Source organism: Microtus ochrogaster, chromosome 4 (assembly GCF_000317375.1).
Source record: "Microtus ochrogaster isolate Prairie Vole_2 chromosome 4, MicOch1.0, whole genome shotgun sequence".
NCBI classification, from domain to species: domain Eukaryota; kingdom Metazoa; phylum Chordata; class Mammalia; order Rodentia; family Cricetidae; genus Microtus; species Microtus ochrogaster.
The window spans coordinates 43,681,416-43,704,889 of NC_022011.1; the positions used below are offsets into that span (position 1 = coordinate 43,681,416).

General features: G+C 46.3%; 1 protein-coding gene across 9 annotated transcripts in view; it reads left to right on the top strand.

Moving 5' to 3' along the window:
• Ralgps1 (Ral GEF with PH domain and SH3 binding motif 1) overlaps window positions 1–23,474 on the top strand; it is a 232,807-nt gene that overhangs the window by 91,662 nt on the left and 117,671 nt on the right. For all 9 annotated transcript variants that reach the window (XM_026778124.1, XM_026778130.1, XM_005346022.3 and 6 more), the window contains one exon: window positions 10,510–10,636. In XM_026778124.1, coding sequence (XP_026633925.1) covers window positions 10,510–10,636 — 127 coding nt within the window. The remainder of the gene's footprint in view (window positions 1–10,509; window positions 10,637–23,474) is intronic.

Below are 23,474 nucleotides of genomic sequence, written 5' to 3' on the forward strand. Positions count from 1 at the left end.
CTGGTCAAATAAGATGATATTTTACCTTATTACTTTTTCTTTCAGCTGTTTTTTTTTTTTTTTTTTTTTTGGTCTTTGGCAGGCTCCAAATTGCCCTTGAGAAGGTCTGGGGATTGATGGCTTGCAGCTGCCCTGGGTCACTGGCCATATAGCTCAGAGTTCTCTGGAGAAACCTGTGACCCTCATGTAGGAAAAAATGATTTCTTTCCTTTTTTTCCTTTTCATCCTGAGGCCTTGGATAATCTCAGCTCAGAGGTGGAGTCTGATAGTTATATAATTGAGTCTGTAGGAAAGTTTTTCTGCTGTAAAAATACTTTAAAAATATCTCAGACCTCTTTATCCTCCTTAGCTGGCACAGTGCCTGACATGGGAGAAGTAACTGCTATTTCCACAGCTCATTAGTATTTACCTCCTGGCCTGCCTGCTCCAGAGTCTCTCATAGGGGCACAGCCCAGGCCTTTCAAGACCTGTTTATATCCCAAGAACTGACAGAACTGTATGGAATTGCTACACATGTTTCTTCCTCTCATTTCCAACTTTCTTTCTGCTAGTCTGGGGCTGGACCCCTTTTCCTACTTGGCTGGCTCAGGGTCCTTTAAGATGTGTAAGATTTATGTTGTAGGCAATCTAAAATGGGCCTTGCTTCTTCCAGTTGCAAGATACCTGGCTGTAGCAGAGTGGTGAGAGAAATACTAGCCTGGAATCTGGGAACTAGGTTTTCGTTCATATACCATTCAGAATCTGGGCCTCCTTTCCCATCCATGCTCTACACAGTTGACTTGGAATAGTGGGTTTCTGTCAGTGCTCTAGTGGAGGCTGGATCATCTTAGAGACCATCTGGAGCTTCAGGAGAGGAGTGAGGATGATCCAGCCTCCACTAGAGCAGCCTGTTTGTATATGGGGCTTCTGAGTGAATTGCAAATGAGCCCTGGTTTTGGGGTCAAAGCAAATTTGGAAGCTGCTGTCTCTGCAGTTGCTGCCAGTCCTGTGGTTCTAAGGCCATTGGAGCAGTGAGGCTTTTTTAGAAGGTTTTTTGGGGATACTTTTTAAAATGACTTTTCTACTGTCGAGATGCTGTTATTGTTTCTTGGGCTACTGGGAGCCCTGCAGGTACCCAGAGGACTGAGCTTCGAATCTTCTTGTGTGCATTGACCTTCTATGAACAATGCTATGACTTGGGGTGGGGGGTAGGGGGTGGAGCTTCTTGGGGGAGGGCTGAGTGAATAAAATGATAGGAGTAGCTGGGGCTGTTTCCAGGTTCTCCACAGCAAGTTGACCTACTCCGGGGCAAGCAGAACTCTCAGGGAAGCTTCAGTGTATCCCAGAGGATACTGTCTGCTGCTGGGTCTGTGGACAGTGTCAGGTCAGAGTAGCATTAGGACTGTGTGGTTTGTCAAGCACAGCTCACTGGACTGGACCATGCACTGCAGTTTTGAATCTCTGCTGTGATGAAAATGAGCCCCCATACTTGGGGATCCTGAACCAAGCAATTCCCTAGGACCTCTGTCTCTGCCATCTTTGGATGTGTGCTGACAGAATGCAAAGAACTGTGGTTCCATCCTACCAATGATCAGGAGACTTGGGGCTGCAGTCATCTCTTTTTGTAGGGTATCATCCCACTGTGTCTAAGGGCTGGCAGCCGGGCTGCTTCCCGAGCTACAGAAGACTGCTTGCCAAGGTAGAATGTAGCAAGACATAACATTCTAGAAAATAGAAATGTCAGGGAGAGAAGGCTGTGAACACTGCATGGATTATAGCCTCAGGATTCCCAGGTTGTTGGGGCAGGGGGTGGTTGGTTCATTTTTGGAAAAGCTACTACCTGGCCTTGCTTTAGATCTGTTCCCTGCCACTCAGATGCTTTGTTGATCCAAGGGCAGCCTTGGTACAGAGCGTTGGTGAACAGTGAGGCCCAAACCCTTCCCCTTCCCCTCTCAGCTGTTGTCCCCAGACTCTGTGGAAAAGATGATCCTCTGTTATAGCATGTGATAGAGCGTCCATGTGCTCTGCCACCCTGCCTGCATCCTCCTGCATTCTTCTATCTCTGGTGCCACCCAGCACACACTTGTCTGAACTATCTTGTTCTTAACAGCATTTTCCTTTGCTCTTGGTGTTTGGTTATGAGATTGGCATAGAGATGTTGCTTCTTCCTTCTTCTCGTATTGCTTGAGCTGGGACCACAGGACAGGGAGAACAAGGGATTCCAACAGCCCATACATCTGGTGTTTTCATGGTCCTTGGTTTTGCAAAAGAGGAAACTGAAGTGGGGTGGCCAAAGATCTCAGAGATGGCAAGTGTCAATACCGATGGGACACAGCCTGGTCCTGCTGAACCCTGTAGTCTGGTGACCCACTGCATGGACACCTGTGATGGTGGACGGTGTAATGACACCAGGTCAGTGCAGGTAGGACTATACATTGCTTACAAAATGCGCTTGAGAAATGTGGCTGTAACACTGCACATGGCTGGGTCACTGAGCATGTTTTGCCTTTAAAGTGTTGACCTTGGGAGTGCACTGAAACCCCGGATATCTTGGAAGCCTACATGGAAGGGTGGCAGTGTCCAGGCATGAGAGGAAGCCTGCTGCCTGGCTAAACTATGTGGGTAACCTTTAATACTGGCCAGTCAGGTCATAACTAGGCTACAGAGAGAACTGACTGAGGTTGAGCATAAGCCTGCACACAATAGGATCTAAATAAATGGTGGCTGGATCCATAAACAGAGTCATGGTCAGCCTGGAAAACACAAAAGCAGTGAGTGATTTATTCCAGAGGGGGGGCCACTTTGGAATATTGCTGCCTCAAAGCCATGAGGCCTAAGCAAGAAGCTGTCCCAGCCAACTCTGTTTTCCCAAGCACACAGGAAATCAGCTTGTAGCTCTCATTTATTCTGCAGATGAGATGCCCATCAAATGTCTCTTCCATGCCAGGTTTCAAGGTTCAGGCCTCATGTTCTTGGCTTTCATGTCTTCTGGGAAAGATATGCACCATCCTTGGAAATTGGCACAGAGCTATCAAGAGATGTTGGTTGAATGCATGAATAATGAGCAAGGAGCAGTGAGACAGGAGTAAAATCAGACTATAGCAGGTGTGGATGGAGAAGACACTCGGGGGAGTGCCCCACGTGAGGCCCTTTATGTCAAGGCTTGAATGACGGAAGCAGGAGCAGCTACAGAGGAGAAGGGATGGGGAGAGCTGGTGCCCAGGTATACAAGGAGAACTCGGTGTCATTAACACCTGCATGTCAGTGTGACTGGGCTCATCCTAGGATAGAGGCCAAATACCATTCTAAGTGCACAGAAAGGTTTTTTTTTTAATAGGAGATGTACATGATCTATTTACTTAGTCTTGCTTTTTGTGTTCTTTAATCACCACTACTAATGTGTAGAAAACAAATTAGGAGACTTGGAGACCAAGTGGGGTTGGAGAGATGGCTCAGCGGTTAAGAACTGACTGCTGTTCCAGAGGATCCAGGTTCAATTTACAGCACCTACACAACTGTCTGCAGCTCCAATTCCATGGGATCTGGCACCTTCACAGACATACATGCAGGCAAAACACTAATGCACATAAAATAAAAATATTTTTTTTATTTGCTATTCATGTTTCTTCGTCTGTGATTGGTACCCTGTTTGCAGGTTGAGCTGAAGTAGCCGAGAAAGTAGAATAAGCCATCAAAATGGTGGCCATGTGACCTGGAATGGCTGTGACCCTGGTCAAGTTAATTAATAGCAAACTTTGCCAAAATGCAAGTTTCCCTCCCTCCCCTACGTTTCTATTCTTATCCAAAGCAATACCTGCTGTATTTAAACCAAAATGCTGTCCTCTCAAATATTCCTCAGTGCTCCTGCCTCCAGGCCACTTCTGCTGTCTGTGGCTTCTGGAACCTCTCCAGGCCCCTCTGTGCTGAAGACCCCTTCCTCACAATGGCTTTGCTAGCTCCCTTCTGAGCCTCTTGAAGTGTTGTGCACCTTCCATGCGTCTGCGGGCCTTCTCGGTGCTCAGCCCTGCTGAGCATATAGAGTGCTTACTCTCAGACCAGCTCTGCAGCCCAGGGGAGTCCTTGGGAGTGAGTGTCAGGAGGTAGACCTTTTTGTTGCCCAGTTCTACATTGGAGCCTTATGGGGACTCTCTCGTGAAATTGCCGTGAGTAGAATAAAATAAGTAATAAATTAAATACATGATGAAAATTATCCCATGAAAGTATAAGTATGGTGTGTATGTAAACATGTCTGTAACTGTGTATATGTGACTGTTAAAGGATTATATATAAAGATAAAATCCTGATTCTTAGAAATGTATATTGAGTACTTGCCAAAGATTTGCTTTAATTCTGAATTAAAGAGAAACCAGTAAGACATAGGAACTGCGTCACTGAAGCCATGGACCGCTCATTCACAGCCTAGTCAAGTGCTGCAGGCATTTCAACGTGGATGTCAAATTCATCAGAATTTCCAATATGATTGTCAGTGGTATCCATGAGACAAAACTTACTTTCTCTGGACAGAAATTTATTTACATGACCATTTTTATAAGTTAATTTCTATCTGTACTCAGGCAAAGGCAAACAGCACAATAGCACTACATTTTAAAGTCCAGCTTTCCCATAAATGCTGTCCATTGTGGCTGATGTGTGACATTGGTGTGTGACTTGGAAACCTTTTTGTTTTTCAGAAGTAGATACTAAATAGCCAGAGGTTAAAGAAAAGGTACTTTTAAAAATTACCCCAGTTTAGTTCCTTGTTGATTCCATAGGCGAGCATTCTTCCTACTCCCGCAGTGGTAGACACTGGAATTGAAGTTGAATTTGGAGCCTTTGTTTGTTTGTTTGTTTGAGGGCTTTTTGTTTGTTTGTTTTTCATTTTGTTTTCTTGTTTTTCCGAGACAGGGTTTCTCTGTGTAGCCTTGGCTTTCCTGGAACTAGCTCTCTAGGCCAGGCTGGCCTTGAACTCCTGGAGAGCCAGCTGCGTCTGCCTCTGTCTCCTGAGTGCTAGGATTAAAGGTGTGCACCCCCCCAGCAATGGAGTCAGTTTAAACATGTCTGGAGCAACAGGCTCTTTATTGATAATAAACTCACATATGAGGAAATACTATTTTTTCCCTCAAGGCAAAGAAACACAATACTAATGTCCTTATAAATTGAAATTGGAGGAGGGACTTTTCTTTTTTCCTCTGTGGAGTTAGCCTCGATTTGAGCTGCTTTACAAGAGTGGGAGGAGCTCTCATGGAGTCTGAAACAGGTGTTGCACACGTTGCCCTGGGGGCATGAGGAAAGCAGTTTGCAGCGAGGAAGGTTCTCCAAGGTCTGGGACCCTCCTGGCTTTGACTGTGGGCCTCTGAGTCTGTTGTCCATGGAGGGTCACTGGACAGTGTGGAAGTGAGTAGTACTGGATACATTTTACCTTGTAATTTGAGCCTCACGTTCTGAAGGAGTTTGGATTTGTCCCAGTGCTGACAGTATGTAACCCTGCTTGCTGCCTTTGCTGTAGAGGCTTCTGTTGTGTTGACTTTTTATAAAATAGCTCTAGGGTTTAGTCTCTGCCTTAAGTGTGATGGTTAGCTTTCTTTTGTTTTTAACACACCAATTTCTAACTTTGCCTATTAAGCTGTTCCTACCTCCTTGCTTTCCTAGCCTCTTCATCAATTGCTCAGCTCATTTATGCTGGAATTCTTTGTTTAATTATAAGCGATTTTAGCAGCACGAATTTTCCTTTCAGTATAATTCTGTCCAAATAATGGGTTCAACCCACTGTGTTCTCATGTGTCTTATCAGAAATCCATAGTCTTGGCTTTTATTACCATTGTCACCTGAGGATTATTGAATGCTTATAAGTTTCTAATGAACCTGATTCTCCCGTCATCACTGTTATCTTTTTCTCTACTCTTTTGTGTAATTGCATTTCAACTGTACTTCTGTGGGGAGGGGGCTGGGGGCCTGGGGAGGGAATGAGGGAGGAGAGCAAGCTCGGCCAGCACCACTCTACCCTTCTAAGATTCATTTGCCAAGAGAAACACAAAAGCAGCCTCGCATAGCTGGGCAGTGGTGGTGCACACCTTTTCTCCCAGCACTCGGGAGGCAGAGGCAGGTGGATCTCTGTGAATTAGAGGCCAGCCTGGTCTACAGAGTGAGTTCCAGGAGAGCCAGGGCTGTTACATAGAGGAACCCTGTCTCGAAAAACAAAATTAAAAACAGACAAAGCAAAAGCACCCTCATGATAAGTTGGAATAATGGTGAGTGTGGATGATGCCCAACCTTCCTCCACTTGGCTGTGCTTCAGAGTCGCAGCCTTCCCCCTGCAGCAGGTATTTGGCATTAGAGTTGTGACTTTGTAGCTTTTTCCCTTGACAGTGATATTATATAGCCAAAGAGATGAAAAAATACTTTTAAATGTCCCCGTTTTATTCTTTACCGATTTGGTACTGAGCTCCTGAGTCCTCTGGCTGTCCAAGGCTGTGAGTTTTTTCTTAATCTCCTTTCCTTACCTTGTTCCCTGAGCACAAATGGCTGCAGTATATGCCTGACTCTTGGTAAGCAACGGCTGGATATTCTTACATGTAGTTCTGAGGGCTTTTTCCTGAGGCTTCTTATAAATGCTGAGATCTAAAGGACCCTCAGTTCATGCAAGGGTTACAGTTGCTGCTTCTACTTGTAATAAAAGTTGAGAACATGTGTAAGCAAGTGCTGCTGTTTTCAGAATAAGCAAACCCTATTTTTAGAACCTAAATCTGAAAAGAATTTTTATCAGCATAATACATGCACATTAATTTAAAAAATCACCAAGTACTGAAAGACTTATTGAAACCCCAATACTTCCTGCTTCTCCACTCACCGCCCTTTCCACTCCTCCCTCCCTAGAGGCAACCCTTTAGGTTGGTGGTTTCTTTTTGGAGTTCTGGCCACAGTTCCACCCCTGTGTGTTCCCTACAGTTCCTTGTTCCACCTACTTCAGGTAGTGTATATGCATATTTAGTTTTCTAGATCCAGCCTCCACCTTCCTCCCAAACCCATCACAATAGCTCAGCCATTTTTGTTAAATGAGTAATCAGGGTCTTAAGGACTAACATTGTGTGAGCAGGCAGTACTGTACAGTCAGGAGGTAAACCCGGAATACTCTGTGCTTTCTTGAGTAATTTTTTATCTGGCCATTCCAATTCTCTCTCTCTCTCTCTGTCTCTCTCTCTCTCTCTCTCTCTCTCTCTCTCTCTCTCTCTCTCTCTCTCTCTCTCTTTTAATTCCAGAACAGTGAATTCAACTGAGTTGATAACTTGAGTTATCCCAGAAACATATGTATTCTGTGGCATATGCATACCCCTCACACACAAGTATAAAAGTTCCCTTACTGAATTAGCCATCTAGTCCCTAGATTCATATGTACTCTTAAAGCTGTTCATTTTTATTACATATACCATCCCTTGTGCCACAGATGTGCTACCAGGCAGGTCTTCTGCTGAGCTGGTCCCTGTGGAGCATTTGTTCTTAAGGCCTGCAGCTCTTCGGGAATCCTAGAATTCCTTTTACTGTTATTGAGTAGGACCCCCTGACTCTTGGGTCCTGTGTCCTCTTTTATCTGGTCCATTCCTTTATTTTAGTAAAGGAAATTCTCATGTAGTTGTCAAATGTATCATGGTAAAATCTACTGAACTTCTTCATCTTAAAACAACTTATAAATTATTCTTGAGCAATCTGATCATAACCTGATTTCCTTTGTTGAATAGACTGGAGCCATTGAGGGAAGTTAGGAAGATCCAACCTTTCTGAGTGTATGTGTATATCCAGGGTGGATGACAGGCTGGCTGTATGAGGAGCACCCCACAGTCTGACACACTACTCAGACTGGTATTGGTTAGGCTGGTAGGTAGGCTGAATATGGCAGGGAACACCGGCAGTGACCCAGTTAGGACCAGAGAACTAGCGGTGTGGGCTCTTGGGGCCAGCATGTCTCAGCCTCAGTTTGAGTGAAGGCATCAGGATTTGTTTGACATCTGGATGAATGTAGATGATATGAAGAAGTCAATGGGGTTCTAGATTGCATCAGTTAAAAAAAAAATCGAGGTGTGTACATCCCTTTAAATCCAGTACTTGGGAGGCAGAGACAGGTTGATCTCTGTAAATGTGAGGCCAACCAGGTCTACGATGTGAATTCCAGGACAGACAGGGCTACATAGAAAAACCCTGTCCAAAAAAAAACCCAAAAAACAAACAAACAAACAAAACCCAAAAAACAAACAAAAAAACTTTCTATAACAAGGAAGATAGTCCCACTTAACTCCACTCTGGGACACACAAGTTCACAAGGCATGTGGTTTTCTGCTCTGGGTGTGTATTATTATTCATCGGACAGATTTCTCAAGCGTCCAATTCAAATACCGCCTCTCACTGGGCATAGTGGCACATCCCTTTAATCCCAGCACTTGGGGGGCAGAGGTAGGTGGATCTCTGTGAGTTCGAGGCCAGCCTGTTTCATAGAGTGAGTTCCAAGACAGCCAGGGCTAGATAGTGAGTCGCTGTCACAAAAACAAAACAAGAAGAATCAAATGCTACCTCTCTACATGCCTTTTTTTCAGCATTAAAAATACTATGTAATTTATGTGCATGGGAGCTTTATCTGCATGTATGTGCACCACTTGCATGCCTGGTGGCCAGGGAGGCCAGAAGAAGGCATTGCAATCCCTTATGACTGGAGTTACAGATGGTTGTGAGTGGCCATATAGATGCTAGGAAACAAACCTGTGTCCTCTGCAATAGCAGCCAGTGTTCTGAACCATGGAGCCATCTCTCTCCAGCCCCAGTATGTAGCTCTTCTTGATGATACTTCTCTTGCTGATAGTTCACTTGCCATTCCTTGGGTTCTCAATTTCTATTCACCCACTTGTTGCGCTGCTATAAAATATGTCTGCTCAGCCTCTCCATAGAACACTGGGTCCCAAAGATATATGGACAAGTCACCTACTCCTAATAATGGTGAACCTGAGATACAGGCAGCACTCCCGGCTCCTTTATATCTCTGGTTCACAGTCCAGCAGAGTTGTATGCATCAGTGCTTTTCCACACTGCTGAGCAGTGGAGGACAGCATCATTTCCTGCCCACTGTTACTGTGATGAATAGCCTGAAGCAAGCCAGTTAAGCAGAGCTGCTCCTAGCATCTGTGTAGTGTCCCTGTCCTTGTGCATCTGATTGTTCCATGGGAGCATAAAAGCTTGTTTCTCATTCCATTTGCTTCAGCGCTGGAGAAGCTGATGGGAATGACAATAGCCTCTACCTCTCCTATGATGTATACCTGCTGTCACTGCCCAAAATCAGTGGGCTCTCTCATGGCCGAATCATTATTGTCTCCAAAGACCAAGGAAGGAAGGATCTGATATAGCTATCCTCAAGCAGCTGGGGCTCCCTCAGACACCAGGCACCACCAGAGAGTGGGATTTGCAGGCTGAGGTTCCAGAAGCTGCACTGCCTTCCCTGTTTCTCTGGTGCTGACAGCCATTGTTCCACTTGTCTCTGCTGCACAGGGGCTGTTGGACACTGGCCTACTTCAGTCTGATGGACATGGCAGGTCTATTGGTCAAGGTCCTTACATGGACCATTGGAATCTCAAGACCAAGCTTGGCCAAGGACATAACAGGTCTAAGGCCTCTCTTCATTTATACTCTTGGCCTTTAGCCATTAATCATTGACCTTCAACTCCAGAAACTGTAATTGGGAGAAATCCCCACTTAGTCTCATGCTGTGCCCCAACCACACATCCTGGTGGCCCTCCCCAACCCCTCTTTCCTCAAGGCCATCGCATTTGAAGAGGCATCTTATCATTTCACAGCACTAGACTTTGGATCCAGTATGAGGAATAGCTGCACCGTGAGTCCTCAGCATCAGGTTTCAGACTTCCAGAAGGTTCAGTGTGCACACTGAGCCATCCTCTCTTCCAGATTCACACACCAAGTGTGCAATGACCACAGAGTTTGCCTCTCATCTCTGGTGTTCTTGCTCACTCTGAGTCTCTTAGTCGGGTGCTGTGTAGATGACTGCTTATGGAAAAGAAGGTTCTTTGTGTGAGATGTGACCCAGGATGTGGGGCAGTCTGGAGGAGAGCCCTGAGTTGCAGCACCGCCATGTCCTCACGGCATGTCCACTTGAGTCCTGAGGCAGTTGATAGCATCTCTCACCACGAGGCGTTTTGTGGAAGAGACTGGCTAGAGCTTTGGAATAACCCTGCTGGGGACATGACCAGTTTACTTCATTCTCCGAGCCCTGTGCTGTTGTGGAGTATCTGTCCCCACAGAGTTGAGTGCCGTGTGCGTATTGAAGGAGTTAGCATCGAGTGGGAAGTGGACAGCGTAGCTCCAGGGCACGTCTTCCGTGTGAGACTGGAAGAACGGAGACTGATGCTGCCTTTGAAAGCCTTTACTTCCATCAGGGTTTGACATACTGTGGACACACATGCCCTTGGTTACAGCCCCATCTCCTGTCAGACTTTCTTTTTTTTCCCTCACAGATAGTATGATTTCTTTTCATTCCAGCTTTTGAATCGTAAAGACAAGACCACTTTTGAGAAACTGGACTACCTGATGTCCAAAGAAGACAATTACAAGCGAACTCGGGACTACATCCGAAGTCTGAAGATGGTGCCCAGTATTCCCTATCTAGGTATGAGTCTCTGTTGGCTTATTTTATTATTATTTTTCCAAGTGACATGTTCAGTGCCAAATAAGATGTTTTTTCAGTTTCTAGTTGAGATGTTTCCAGGAGTACTGGGGATCATGGGTAAAGGAGTCATTTTGGTTGGTTCCTTGGGTTGGAACAGTCTATTGATGCTTTCCAGGATAAGAACACTGGTGAGCTGGAAACAAGGATGCTCTCTACATACACCTAGGCTCTGATAACCCCAATCTCCTGGGCTGTGAGGAACACGGGCTTCCAGGCTGCAGCCCAGATGGGTCATGATGTCCACAGCAAGGCTCTTGCTGGTTTACGCAGATCCTCCCGCACAGGGGGAATCCAGGCTGAAGCCCTCTGTTCTAGTTTTCTGAGCCTTATTAATATGTCTCATAACATTTGTGCAAATGAAATTCTAGTAACAACTGCTACGTTTTCCAGTCATAAAATATTATGTGTTCATTAGCAGAATTGGGAGGAGGAGAAAGTCTCTATAATTATCCATTAAAAGATATTTTTCTCTGTATCTCACTCTTTTTGGCATGTGTAAAAAAAAATCTGTCCACATCTCAGACACCTCATGTTGTATGTGCTTTTCTGTCCTGCGGCTTGTCCCTTCTCCTGGAGCTGTCAAACTCCGTTCCGTCTTCTCTGCTGCCCACTGCTCAGTTTGTAGTTTTTGTGGTGAACGTCCTTGTGCCATAAACACTTGTGCATTTGCTCTGATTGTTGCTGTGTAATACCTTCTTGGAAGGGTAGGTACAAAGTACACCGCAAAGGTTGTTTTTAAACAAGGTCTTAATGCTGCTGCTGCTGCTGCTGCTGCTTCTTTCGTTGCCCTCCTCTCCTTCTTCTTCCTTCTTTCTTCTCCTTGTTCTTGTTCTTTTTGATTTTTCAAGGCAGGGTCTCTCTGTAGCCCTGGCTGTACTGGAGCTCTGTAGACCAGGCTGGCCTCAAACTCAGAGATCCACCTGCCTCTGCCTCTGAGTGCCTCCCGGATTAAAGGTGTATGCCACATGCCAGGCAGGCATTTTTTTTTTCAAGTCTATTTTTCTTTTCTTTTTATTGTGTCAGTTTAATATGTGAAAAAATGCTGTCTGTAGTTTTTTCTTCAAGGGGAAATCTATCCTGTTCTAATCGGAAACAATTTTGAAAACCAGGAAAGGAAAGGCTTCTCTAGAGGAGACTCCTGATAATCAGGGTTAGTAGAATCCTTACATAGATTGTTGGAAACTTCTCCCGTTAGCACTCTGTACTTGGGCTTTCTGATTCTCTGAAGCCATCTTACAGTTTGTTTGGTTTTTTTTTTTTTGTTGTTTTTTTTGTTTTTTTTTGGTTTTTTGAGTCAGGGTTTCTCTGTGGTTTTGGAGCCTGTCCTGGAACTAGCTCTTGTAGACCAGGCTGGTCTCGAACTCACAGAGATCCGCCTGCCTCTGCCTCCCGAGTGCTGGGATTAAAGGCGTGCGCCACCACCGCCCGGCTTGTTTGTTTTTTTAAAGTAGGAAACTATCTATTTGATCCAACCTTTCAAAATTATTAGCAACGGCGCCGAAATAGCTCAGTTGGGAGAGCGTTAGACTGAGAATTATTAGCATGGTGGGGTTTTTTTTTTCAGTTAATTTTTGATTGTAATGTGGTATACAATTTTCTCTTATAAATATGAACTTTTCTCTATATGTGGTTATATTTATTTAATTTTTGAAACAAGGTCTATGTAGTCCTGAGTGTCCTGAAACTCACTGTGTATACTAGGCTGTCTGCAAACTCAGAGATCCAAATGCCTCTGCCCCCTGAGTATTGGGATTACAGATGTATTTGCTTTTCGTTGCCCCCTCTCTCCTCTTCTTGTCTCTTCTTTCCTCAAGTTCACCCTGTCAAAGTTTGTCTGTTGATCTTCCCAAACAATTAAATTTTAGATTTTGGATTTTTAAAAGTCAGGCACGCTATCTTTCTGCTTTGGAATTTACTGCATTTTCTTAATTTAGGGTGTGTTTTATCTTTCTACATTTTAACTCCTCTGAAATTGATGATAAAACATTGTAATGTTTTTAATTGGCAATGATTTTCTTAGTAATACATAAAGATATGCCTTATAATCAATGACGTTCTGATTTGATGGAGTAAGGATATATATAAATATATATAAAAAGAATATATATGTATATATGATGTGTGTATGTATGTATGTATGTATGTATATCTCATAACTCTTTGACCATGGTTTGGAGTATTTTAAACTGCCTACCTGACTTTGTCCAGTATGAGAGGCCTTGCTTTTCTCTCTCTCTCTCTCTCTCTCTCTCTCTCTCTCTCTCTCTCTCTCTCTCGGCCTGTACAAGTATCTTTATTCTCAGGTGACATGTCAGGTGACATGACCTTATCAAGTAGATTTCAAAAAACAAAGTTGTATGAAATAAATTACCAAAGCTTCAGGACATAGGATATATACAGAAAGAACATTGTGCTTTCACGGACTAACAGTGAGTAATCTACAAAGCAAACTAAGAATTCTAGTTTTAAAAAGTACAAAAATAATAACATGTTTTAAAACACAGTTTGCTAAATAGGTAAAAGACATATATACTGGAAATTATCAAATACTCTTGATCTCTTTCTCTTTTGTTCCCCATGTGTAATTCTCTCCTTTCTCCACTCTATTCTGGCTTTCTATAAGCTGTCTTGTGTCTGTATTTGGCGGCTGTCCCAAGAGGGACAGCATGCTTATGTGCATAGCTCCTGCAACTGGCCCCACTTTGCAGGACTGTCATCTAGGAGCAGAATTGGTGGCACAAAGGTGGGGAGCACCGCTGCCATGTGACTCAGGCAGAGCGGGTGCTGGTGTGGTTAAGAATGGCACTCCTTCTTTCCCCAGCTCTCTCGGTTTTTTTTTTTTTCTGAGATGTGCTTACAGATGTTTTAGGCTGGCCTTGAAGTCACTGTGTAGCCAAGGATGGTCTTGAACCCCTGCTCCATCTCACAAGGCCCATTTTTCTCTCGGAGTCATTGTGAGAGCTATTGTGTGTCGCTGGCCTGTGTGTCTTGCCCTTTGCTGGCCCTTTGACTGTTATCTCACCACATGATCTCAATAGCCAAGGCACCATGGTTGTCGGGGTCATGACTGGAAGGTGGTGGAGCCAGGGCTAGGTGCACGTGGAAGCCCATAGCTCCGAGATCTTGACACTGCCGTTTACCATATCTCTACTGTTGAGGTAATTATTTTCCTACCCATCCCGTAACAGGATACCTGTTGAGTCTCTGGTTTGGAGCATGGTGTGTCACGTAGATGAATTGTTCTGTTCTTCCTGTGACACATCTTGTTGCTGGGGTTTCCTAGTCAGCCTCTTCTGGTCACTATCCCTTTCTACTTGACAAGTCTGGACAGATGTGGCCGTCCTTGCTCCGGATGACCTTTCTCTAGCAGAGGTTTCACAGAGGCTCCCTGAGTCCTCTGCTTGCCTATACAGCGGGTCTGCTCTGGCGCTGAGTGAACCCTTCAAGTGGCCATGTTGCTGCCCCTTCAGCCTTCAGAAGGCTGCAGTCCCCACGACACAGTTAAACTGTACACCTCATCATGACACAGAGCAACCATAGCAAAGACTGGGCCTATTGCTTCCTGCTCTCAGGACAGAGACTGACCATGGGCATTTGATCATGTGTAGAAGAGAACATGAAACATGACCTACTGAGGCTCAGTGGATCCATCTGCCCTGATAAGGCTGGGGGCTCCATCTGCTGTCTGACGACCATGGCAGGCCCTGCCTATTGGATCCTCTTAAAAGCCAACCTGTGTGGGGTGGATGTGTTTATCTAAATGGAAGCAGTTACGTAATTCCTGGAAAGGACAGCACAGGAAAAAATTTCGAAGCCATTTGTTTCTCCTCTGGAAGAGTCTCGTTGCAGGTCTCTTCTGGAAGTGGGGCGCTTGGCCAGTCCCTGATGCTCCAGGTTCCACTGATGACGCCTGCTCTCTGCTGCTGCAGGTGCCGGCCTCTATCTACATGGCTACATCTCCTTTTATAACAGTGGTAACTCTGTGCCTGGTACTCCTAACAGCTGTGTCTGTTCCGTGTCCCTGAAGATGGCGTCACTGGTCTTCACCATTGTCCCTAACTTAACCCTGCTCTCTTGCTCCAGACTTCAGAGACAACTGGCTACACTTTCCTATCCCAAGTACGCTATAAAGCATGATTTAAAAACCATGGAGGGGCCAGGCAGGGGTGGCACATGCATGCCTTTAATCCCAGCACTTTAGAGGCAGAGTCAGGTGGATCTCTGTGAGTTCAAGACCAGCCTGGTCTACAAGAGTTAGTTCCAGGACAGCCAGAGCTACAGAGAAACCCTGTCTCAAAGAAACCAACAAAACAAACAAAAAATTAAAAAAAAATAAAAAAACAGCACGGAGGGGCTGGGCAGGGGTGATACTTGGGAGGCAGAGGCAGGTAGATTTCTATGAGTTCAAGGCCAGCCTGGTCTACAGAGCAAGTTCCAGGACAGGCTCCAAAGCCTGTCTTGAAAACAAACAAACAAACAAACAAACAAAAAAAAAAAAAAACCACTGGGGGACTGGAATGGTAGCTCAGTGGTTAAGAGCATTGGGTGCTTTTCCAGAGAATGAAGGTTTGATTCCCAGCACACACATAGCAGCTCACAACCATCTGTAACTCCAGCTCCAGGGACCCAGTTTTCTCTTCTGGCCTCTGAGGCTTCCAGACACAAACCTAGTACAGAAACATATAGGCAGCAAAATACCTTTACACATAAAATAAATTTTAAAAAATTAAACATTCAGAGAAAAACATTATATTAAAATAAAAGGGTCAGGGCTGGAGAGATGGATCAGCAATTAAGAACACTGGCTGCTCTTCCAGAGGTCCTAAGTTCAATTCCCAAGAACCACATGGTGACTCACAACCATCTATAGTGGGATCTGATACTCTCCTCTGGCATAAAACTGTACATACAGAGCATCATATACATTAAATAAATAAATAAATCTTTAAAAAACAGAAAACAAACAAAAAACCAAGACTTTGAATTAGTTTCTTCCAAACTGTGAAGTAGTACAGGGGATAGGCTGATTGTTTGTCTCTAAGTTAGTGTGACAGCACTTCCCCTAAGCACCCGGTTCTCAGGAGGTGTGGGAAAGAGCGCTGGAGAATGGCTTTACCACTTACTTCTGAGTCACTACCCTGATCTAAATATATTTGATTTTGCACTACTTATTATTTCTTCCAGGAAATAACTAAATAAAATTAGGAATGTGATGGATTCAAATGCCTTTGCACTGATCTCGAAGTACCATAGCAGTGTGGAAAATTGTGATGTCTCAGGAAATGAAGAGCCAGGCGTCCTGACAGCCCTGATAGCGAGGACACTGAAAAGTGTTTGGGAAACCTACCCAGACCTTGAGTGTATGAAGGAAAGTTCTAGAGCCTGAGCTACTTCCTTCAAAAAGCAACCTCTGCCATTTGGAAAGTAAAAACCTTTATTTTTAAATATAAATTCTAACATTTAGAACAGAGGCAAGTTCTTTGCAAGCAACTGGGTCAAACTTCCAGAAACTGAAAGAACCTTAAAAAATAAAGAAACATGCAAACATGTGTCCTTGGATGCTCAGTATCTCCCAGAACAGCAAGGTGACCTCAGTAGGCTCCCAGTGGAGTCAGTCACACCGCACAGACAAGTCCCAAGCACCAGATGTGTACAAAGACAGAGGTGTGACCTGGACATTATGAAGGGGGAAGCTGGTCTGGGGTACAGGAAAGGTTTTCCAGTGAGGAGTGAAGCCCTGAAGGATTCACTGCCTGATGTAGCATAGGAGGGTGAGGGACCATGACAGACAACTGCTTATGCGAACTGGGGAAAGCTTGTTTGGAAGAAACTCTGGCTAGAGAGTCAAAAATGAGGGGGGTAGGAGGGTGTCAGAGGAGGGGGCTGGATGAGATGGGGGAGCAGATCTCTGATGAGCTCGACAGTAGGAGTGGGGAGCCTGGACAGTGCCCTGGCTGTCTGAGGCAGTGGGGACTCGGAAGACTTTAAGCAGAGATATTACTGGATTTGCGTTTTGCATAAATCTTTGTGACTTTATCCCAGAGTAGCTTCCCGGAAGTCTGGCTGAGGGGTCACATGTGAGTGTATGATGAGCCACTGCCATCAGAGCAGCAGTGGGAAAGGCCTTTCCAAACTACTCCTCTGAGAACAAAGCCTTAGAAAGACCCAACACATGGCCAGTGAGCATAGCCCTCGCACCTGATGGAGACCCATAGCCCAGCCTAGCCTTGGGCTTTGAGAATTCAGGTCTGTATTAAGAGGACTGTGGTTGAAAGAGTGAGCATGGAACAGGCAGTGTAGACAGTGCCAGCAGAGCCGAGGCACACAGTTCTCAGAGACAGTCGTCTGAGGAGCTGTTACCCCAGTGGGGGCAAGTCCAACAGCAGCATATCAGAAGTGGCTGTGGGGTAATCAAGCTGATCCCAAGTTGACCAGCATTTTGGATAGTCTTTTAATGTCTAGCAGGAAAAAAAAAAAAAGAATTATTCCACACACAGGAAGCCCAGCCTTTTTTAGTTCCCCACCCCATGTTTTTCAGAGACTCCCCCAGGAACAGTCATTTGTTCCGTAGCTCCTGCCTAACCTAATTCTCTAACCCCTCCCGTCCTGCTGTTTGTCCAGTTGTCCCTGCCTTCCCAGCCTGGCTCTCTCTCTCTGGCCCTGGGGCGGGCAGTCTTCTTCTCAGCTAGGGCAGCAAGTCTTGAGCATGGAAAGGGGTATCAGTGCCACAGAGAAGGCCTAAGCTGGATTCGAGGATGGGTGTGCCCTAAGTCATGGCCCTACCATTCTCTTCACAGTGCTATAGGGGTCTGACTGCTGTCCTCCCTGTCTAGCAGGAGATGTTTAAACACGGTCTCCCTTCCTCAAGGCAGGTGGAGCCTGCCTGGGATCCAACAAGCAGGAAAGTTCTTCCCTATGACCCCAGGCTCAACCAGACAAATGATCTCAAAGGTACTTTGGCATGCAAAATGCCCCAAACTTTTCCCATTATTCTGTGGTAAGTTGCATATTATTTCAAGTCACTCCCTTCTAGAAGGGAGATAATTACCTTCAGTCGTTCAGTCTCTGGGTTTGTTATCTTAAAAATTAAATTTCTCCAGGACATCACAAAAGGCCAATGGATATTATCAAATATCCCCAGTTTGTGAATGAAAATACCCCACAGTTTGACCTATGGCCTACACAGCATCACAGGCCAGGTAGATACCAAGTCTAACAGAGCTCCTGCTGGGGCTGGGGTTCCACCCATCCTTTAGGACCTTTAGGGTGTGTCCTTAGTTCACCACCTCTATCTCTGTGAAGATGAACAGTGCTAGGAAACTCAGTGGTCCGGAGAGGAGCCTCCAGGACAGGTTGGCTCCCTGCCAGGCTGGGACAGGAGGGAGAATTGCCATCAGCTTTGCTCTGAGTCAGGTTTTCTCTGAGCCCACAGAATGAGCTAAAGGCTTAAGCATGCTGTGCACAAAAGAGCATTCATTCCCTTAGCAGGGACCTGAGTTCTCACTGGATACCCATGCCCTGACTTCCTTTAGCCTTTGAGTCTCTAGTGGGAAAGCAGCATTAGTAGTAGTCACATAATTCACGTGACAGGCACTTGATGTTGGCTGTCTTAGACTCACCCAACCCTCCTCGCTCTTGGGCACTATTTTTAGCTCATTTTGCAGCTGCAGGACATGAATAAAGTCAACAATGAATGGAGTGACTCTTAGAGATTAGATAAAGAAAGCTCGCTCCTCCTTACTCTCTGGGGTCACTCATCCTGCAGGACTCCAGTCGCCCTGTAGTCCTACAGAAAAGCCCTCTGTGGCAAAGAAACAGATTCTGCTCAGGAGTTGAGCCTTCTTCACATGAGATCTCTGCCCCAGCTGCCAGTCTGCCTGATGTGCCACTAGAGAGTCTCAGACAGGCCCGTGTCCCACTCTACAAAAACTTGGAGATGATAACATCTTCTTTTTATAAGCTACCAAGTTTTGGGGTGTTTTGAGACAGCATTGAGGAGGTGAGGGTAACTGGTCATTGCACAGCCTCTATACACCTCACTTTGATGGCTCTTTGTTGCCCCGTCAGCATTGGAACAAAAATGAACTATCACTGTGTGAAGTTAGCAGGGCAGTGCTCAGCCTCTCCCCAAAGCTGACTCACAGGGGTGGGTAGCTCTACAGGTAGAGGAGTGGGTGCCACTTGCAGCTTTGTAAGGAGGAAGATTTGTGGGAATGACCATTAGAGTCTGGAAAGGCCTTTGAGGTTGCCCTCAAAGAAGGCTAGCTATATCTGCTGACCAGTGTGTCCTGGGCTCTGGGCATATGAGGGGAGACTCCATTCCCACATGACCAACCGGAAAGGCTGTACCCTAGGAGGGCACTGGGTGCCCACTCTAAATTATTCTCTAAAAGTTACGCTTGTTTTGAAGATCAGCCCCACCACAAAGAAGTTTATAGAGCACAGTGTGCAAGCTGCTCTGCTCCTCCCAGAGGCTGCTGCCAGAAGCTGGTGCACCCGTCCACAGGCCACAGCCATCAGCGGACCATGGTGCGACCCTGTGCTTTCTGATTGGATCAAGCTTTTCATACTTTTCTCTTTGTGCTCTGTGCATTTTTCTCTATCCAGTGTCGTAGATTCAGTCTAATAACTACAGATGTAGCATGCTCTCATCTTGCTGCGGTCCTGTGGAACCCTCAGATACATGGATGGGTATTGCTCATTTGAGAAATTGTGATGTTTCTGTTTCCACATCCACCGGTAGCACAGTGGGGGCACTGGTCATCTGTGCTTGTCTTTGCCTGGCAGAGTATTCGTTAGCACAGGAACTCAAGGATGGAGAGGGGCTTCTGTTGATGGGGAGAGGGCCTTCTTTTGGTCCCGGCTGCCCGGCTAGCATATACCCAAAATAATCACACAGAAACTGCATTCATTTAAACACGGCCTGGCCCGTTAGCTCTAACTTCTTATTGGCTAATTCTTACATCTTAATTTAATCCATTTCTGTTAATCTGTGTATCACCATGTGCCAGTGGCTTGCCAGGAAAGATTCAGCATGTCTGACTCTGGCGACTCCATGGCCGCTTCCTCACTCTGCTTTCTTCCTCCCAGAATTCACTTCTGCCTCCTCTGCCTACCTAAGCTCTGCCCTGTCAGGCCAAGCAGTTTCTTTATTGATCAACCAATGAAAGCAACACATAAACAGAAGGCCCTCCTACACCAGGCTTCATGGCAGCTGCTCTCTGGATACCCTCTGAGGAGACAGCCATTGTCTGTCACCTGTAGCCTTCTTTTGCACTCCCCTAGATACTCAAGCCTTCTCAGAAGATGTTCAGACTCCAGCTTAGAGTTTAGGTATTTCCAACTTCTCTGACAGATGTTATTAATTGTGGTGGTTTGCATAGGTATAGCCCCACACAGTTATGTGTTTTAATGCTTGGCCCATAGGGAGTGGCCTTGTTGGACTAGGTATGGCCTTGTTGGAAGAAATATGTCACTGTGGGGGTGGGCATTAAGGGCTTAAATGCTCAAGCTAGGTCTAGTATAGTTTTTCTATTTGCTGCCTGAGGATCAAGATGTAGAACTCTCAGTTTCATCTCCAGCACCATGTCTGCATGCATGCTGCCATGTCCCACCATGATACAGTGAACTAAACGTCTGAAACTATAAGCCACCCCAATTATATATTTTCCTTTATAAGAGTTGCTATGCTGGGCAGTGGTAGCACACACCTTTAATCCCAGCACTCCGGAGGCAGAGGCAGACGGATCTCTGTGAGTTGTAGGCCAGCCTGTTCTACAAAGCAAGTTCCAGGACAGTCAGGGCTATTACACAGAGAAACCCTGTTGAAGAAACAACAAAGAAACAAGCAAACAGAAAAGAGTTGCTATAGTCATGGTGTCTCTTCACAGGAGTAGAAATCCTAAGGCACTAACCTGCCCCACCTCTTCTTCCTGGTTACCTGTCCCAGACCCTTTCCCTATGTGCCCTGCCCAGCATTGCCTATGGAAAGCAGGCTGGCCTAAATCCTTTCCTGGAGCTGCTCAGCACTGTGGACTTTGAGGGGGCTGACATACTTCTTGTTCCTTTCTGTCACCAAGATGAGATTACAGACCTCTGTCATCACACAACTCCCAAAAGTTCTGGTCCCTCCATATGAGCCACCCACCCAGGCTCTGGCCTCTGCCAGCTCTGCAAAGTCTCCAGGCAGACGTGAGCGAGGTGCACTCTCCTGTCATGCTATGTCCCTCAACTTCAGGACACAATAAAACACAGGGAAGGGAGCATGCCCTAATCAGCTCGTGGAACCAGAGTCATCAGAACCGTCATGGACGTCAGCCAGCTGGATCATGGACATGGGACAGTTAGGGGACTGCCTACTAGGGACGGACCCCACATGGAAGTGCTTTATAAGACAGTGCAGATTGGAAGGCTAGTCCACACCTGGGCTAAGCTAGGCCAGGATGCCCCAGCTCTAGATGATGGGGACTTGAATGTCTCTGTAGCAAGGTACCATGAGGTAAGGGTTGGTTCTGGGATCTGAGAGTGTGCAGTTAGCAGACCAAAGGCCTGGTGGTGAGATGAACTAGCATAAATAGGATCCAGTTACTAAATGATGCAGACCAACTATAAATAGTGCCAAAGGTCAGGCCTGCTGAGTCTGTAGGATGTAGGACAACTGGCTCTTTGATTCTGCTGGAAAAATGAGAAGGGCAAGGCCCAGAGACTTTCACCCTGGTAGAGTGTTGGAATGCCCAAGGAACAGCAGCAACATCTCTTCCATCACTGCTCCGTCACCCTCCTGTGCTGAGGTAAACTGCACAGATGTCTATGGCCTGGCTTCCTCCCAGTTGACCAGCTGCTGTTCCTATTCTCATACGCATCAGTGATACAGAGAATGAGAGCCACTGTAGTCCCTTCTTCCTTGGCAGTAGAGCTGTGTGCTATTGAGGCCTGAGCTCAGGAATCGTACTGTCTTGTGCGTGCGTTCAAGTTCTGAGTGAGCTATACATCGCTTCCATTTCTGAGCCTCAGATTTCTGTGTTGAAGAGAGGGTAATTACAGAGTCCACTTCAGCCTTAGCCAGAACAAAGTATGACTCAATGACTTCTGCAGCGGGCACCCCCTTGCTTCTCACATCTGGAGAGACCATTGAGAATCCAGTGCACCTGTGAAGAGCAGACTGTGGCCCTTAGAACACTGCTCGGTGTCATGTCAGCAGAGGAGAGGCTGGGGACTAGGACTCCGTCTGATGAGTAGCAACATGGTGTCCATGTAGCTGGTATCCTGGAGGGGATCTAAACATTTTTACTGGGCACCTTGCCTCTGATCTCTCCTCTGAGAACCTGAGAACATCATCCCCTAGTTCATTCCTCCCAGCTGTGCTCTAAGGTAGCATTGGTGCTGACACCCAACCTGGCCAGCTGGTTCCCCGGCCCAGGAGTTAGAGTTGGAATGCAGAGATGCCGACACCTGCGCTCAGGATTGTTGCCTGGCATTATGATCCTAGACAAGCGATAAGAATAGAGATGGCTGCCCCTGAGAAACTCAGAAAGAAACCCCACAGGAAGGAGAGAGAAATGGAGCAGAGAAGGCTCCTTCTTGCTTCTTGAAGACTTCACAGGCAGTTTCTGGTTCCTGGTCCTCATAAGATACCTCACGTTCTTATGTAACCTGCTTATGAAATGAGCTGAACTCAGCTAGGTGTAAGGGGAGGCCAACCTCATCTTCCCCCAGTGTGCCTTTCGAGCCACCTATATGGATTTTGTTTTTGTTTTTTTTTTCCCACTCACCCTGTCCCCAGATGAAGCTGAGAACTCAGCAGCCCTTAGCCTCTTCTAGCAGTACCCTTGCTCCAGGCAGTTCTGTGGAGAGTTCAGGCCTGACCTCCCAAAGCCTGGCAGCTTTGCTGGCCTGCAGCTGGAAAACACGAGGTGAGCTTGTTTGCTGGGTTTTGCCAGTCCCGCTCCTCTCACCAGCCATCTTACAGTGTTCTCTGGCCCTTGGGTTGGTGGTGGGGAGATGTCTTCTGTGGTGGCCTGGTTTTCATACAGAGCTTGTGCTGGGTTCAGACATGCTGCGTGGTCACCCCCTCACTGTGGTATTTCCTTTCCTTCTGGGTACCTCCAGCTCCTCTCCTTGAAAGTGGATGCTGCTTCTCCACTATGGCCCAGCTTTCTCTCGCCCCTGTCCTCCCATGTCATCCCCTCCTCCCTGCCTTGGTGCCTGGAGTCTTAAGCTTAGGGTCTAGTCTTCCAGCAGTGTCCCTGCTCATTCTGATATTTCCTGTTGCTTGACTTGGGGTGAGGGGCCCCTAACTGCCTGCAGTGCTGGAGGACACTCCCTCTCTGAGGTCTGTTCCCTCCTTGAATGCACAGACCCTAGGAGGGCACTGGCTAAAGCTGCTCAGGCTGTTTCCAGACCCCTTTGCAGAGTGGTCTCACACTGGCTCTGGAATGTGTGGAATGTGCGATGCTAGGTAGTCATTACTTGTCTTAGCCCCTGGACTCTCGGGTAAAATGTTACAGTTGGGCACTCTTTGACACACATTACAGTGCCCTTTGCCTCCTATAGATTCTCTTACTGTAGCTAGACTGGGATTGACCGAGTATGGGAGGTCAGAGGGGACCCAAACACCAAAGGGCCTGTGCATTCATACCACCATTTCATCCAGAATCCTGAGGACCTGTGTGTTCACACCACTATTTCATCCAGAATCCTGAGGACCTGTGCGCTCACACCACCATTTCATCCAGAGCCCGAGGGCCTGTGTGTTCACACCACCATTTCATCCAGAGCC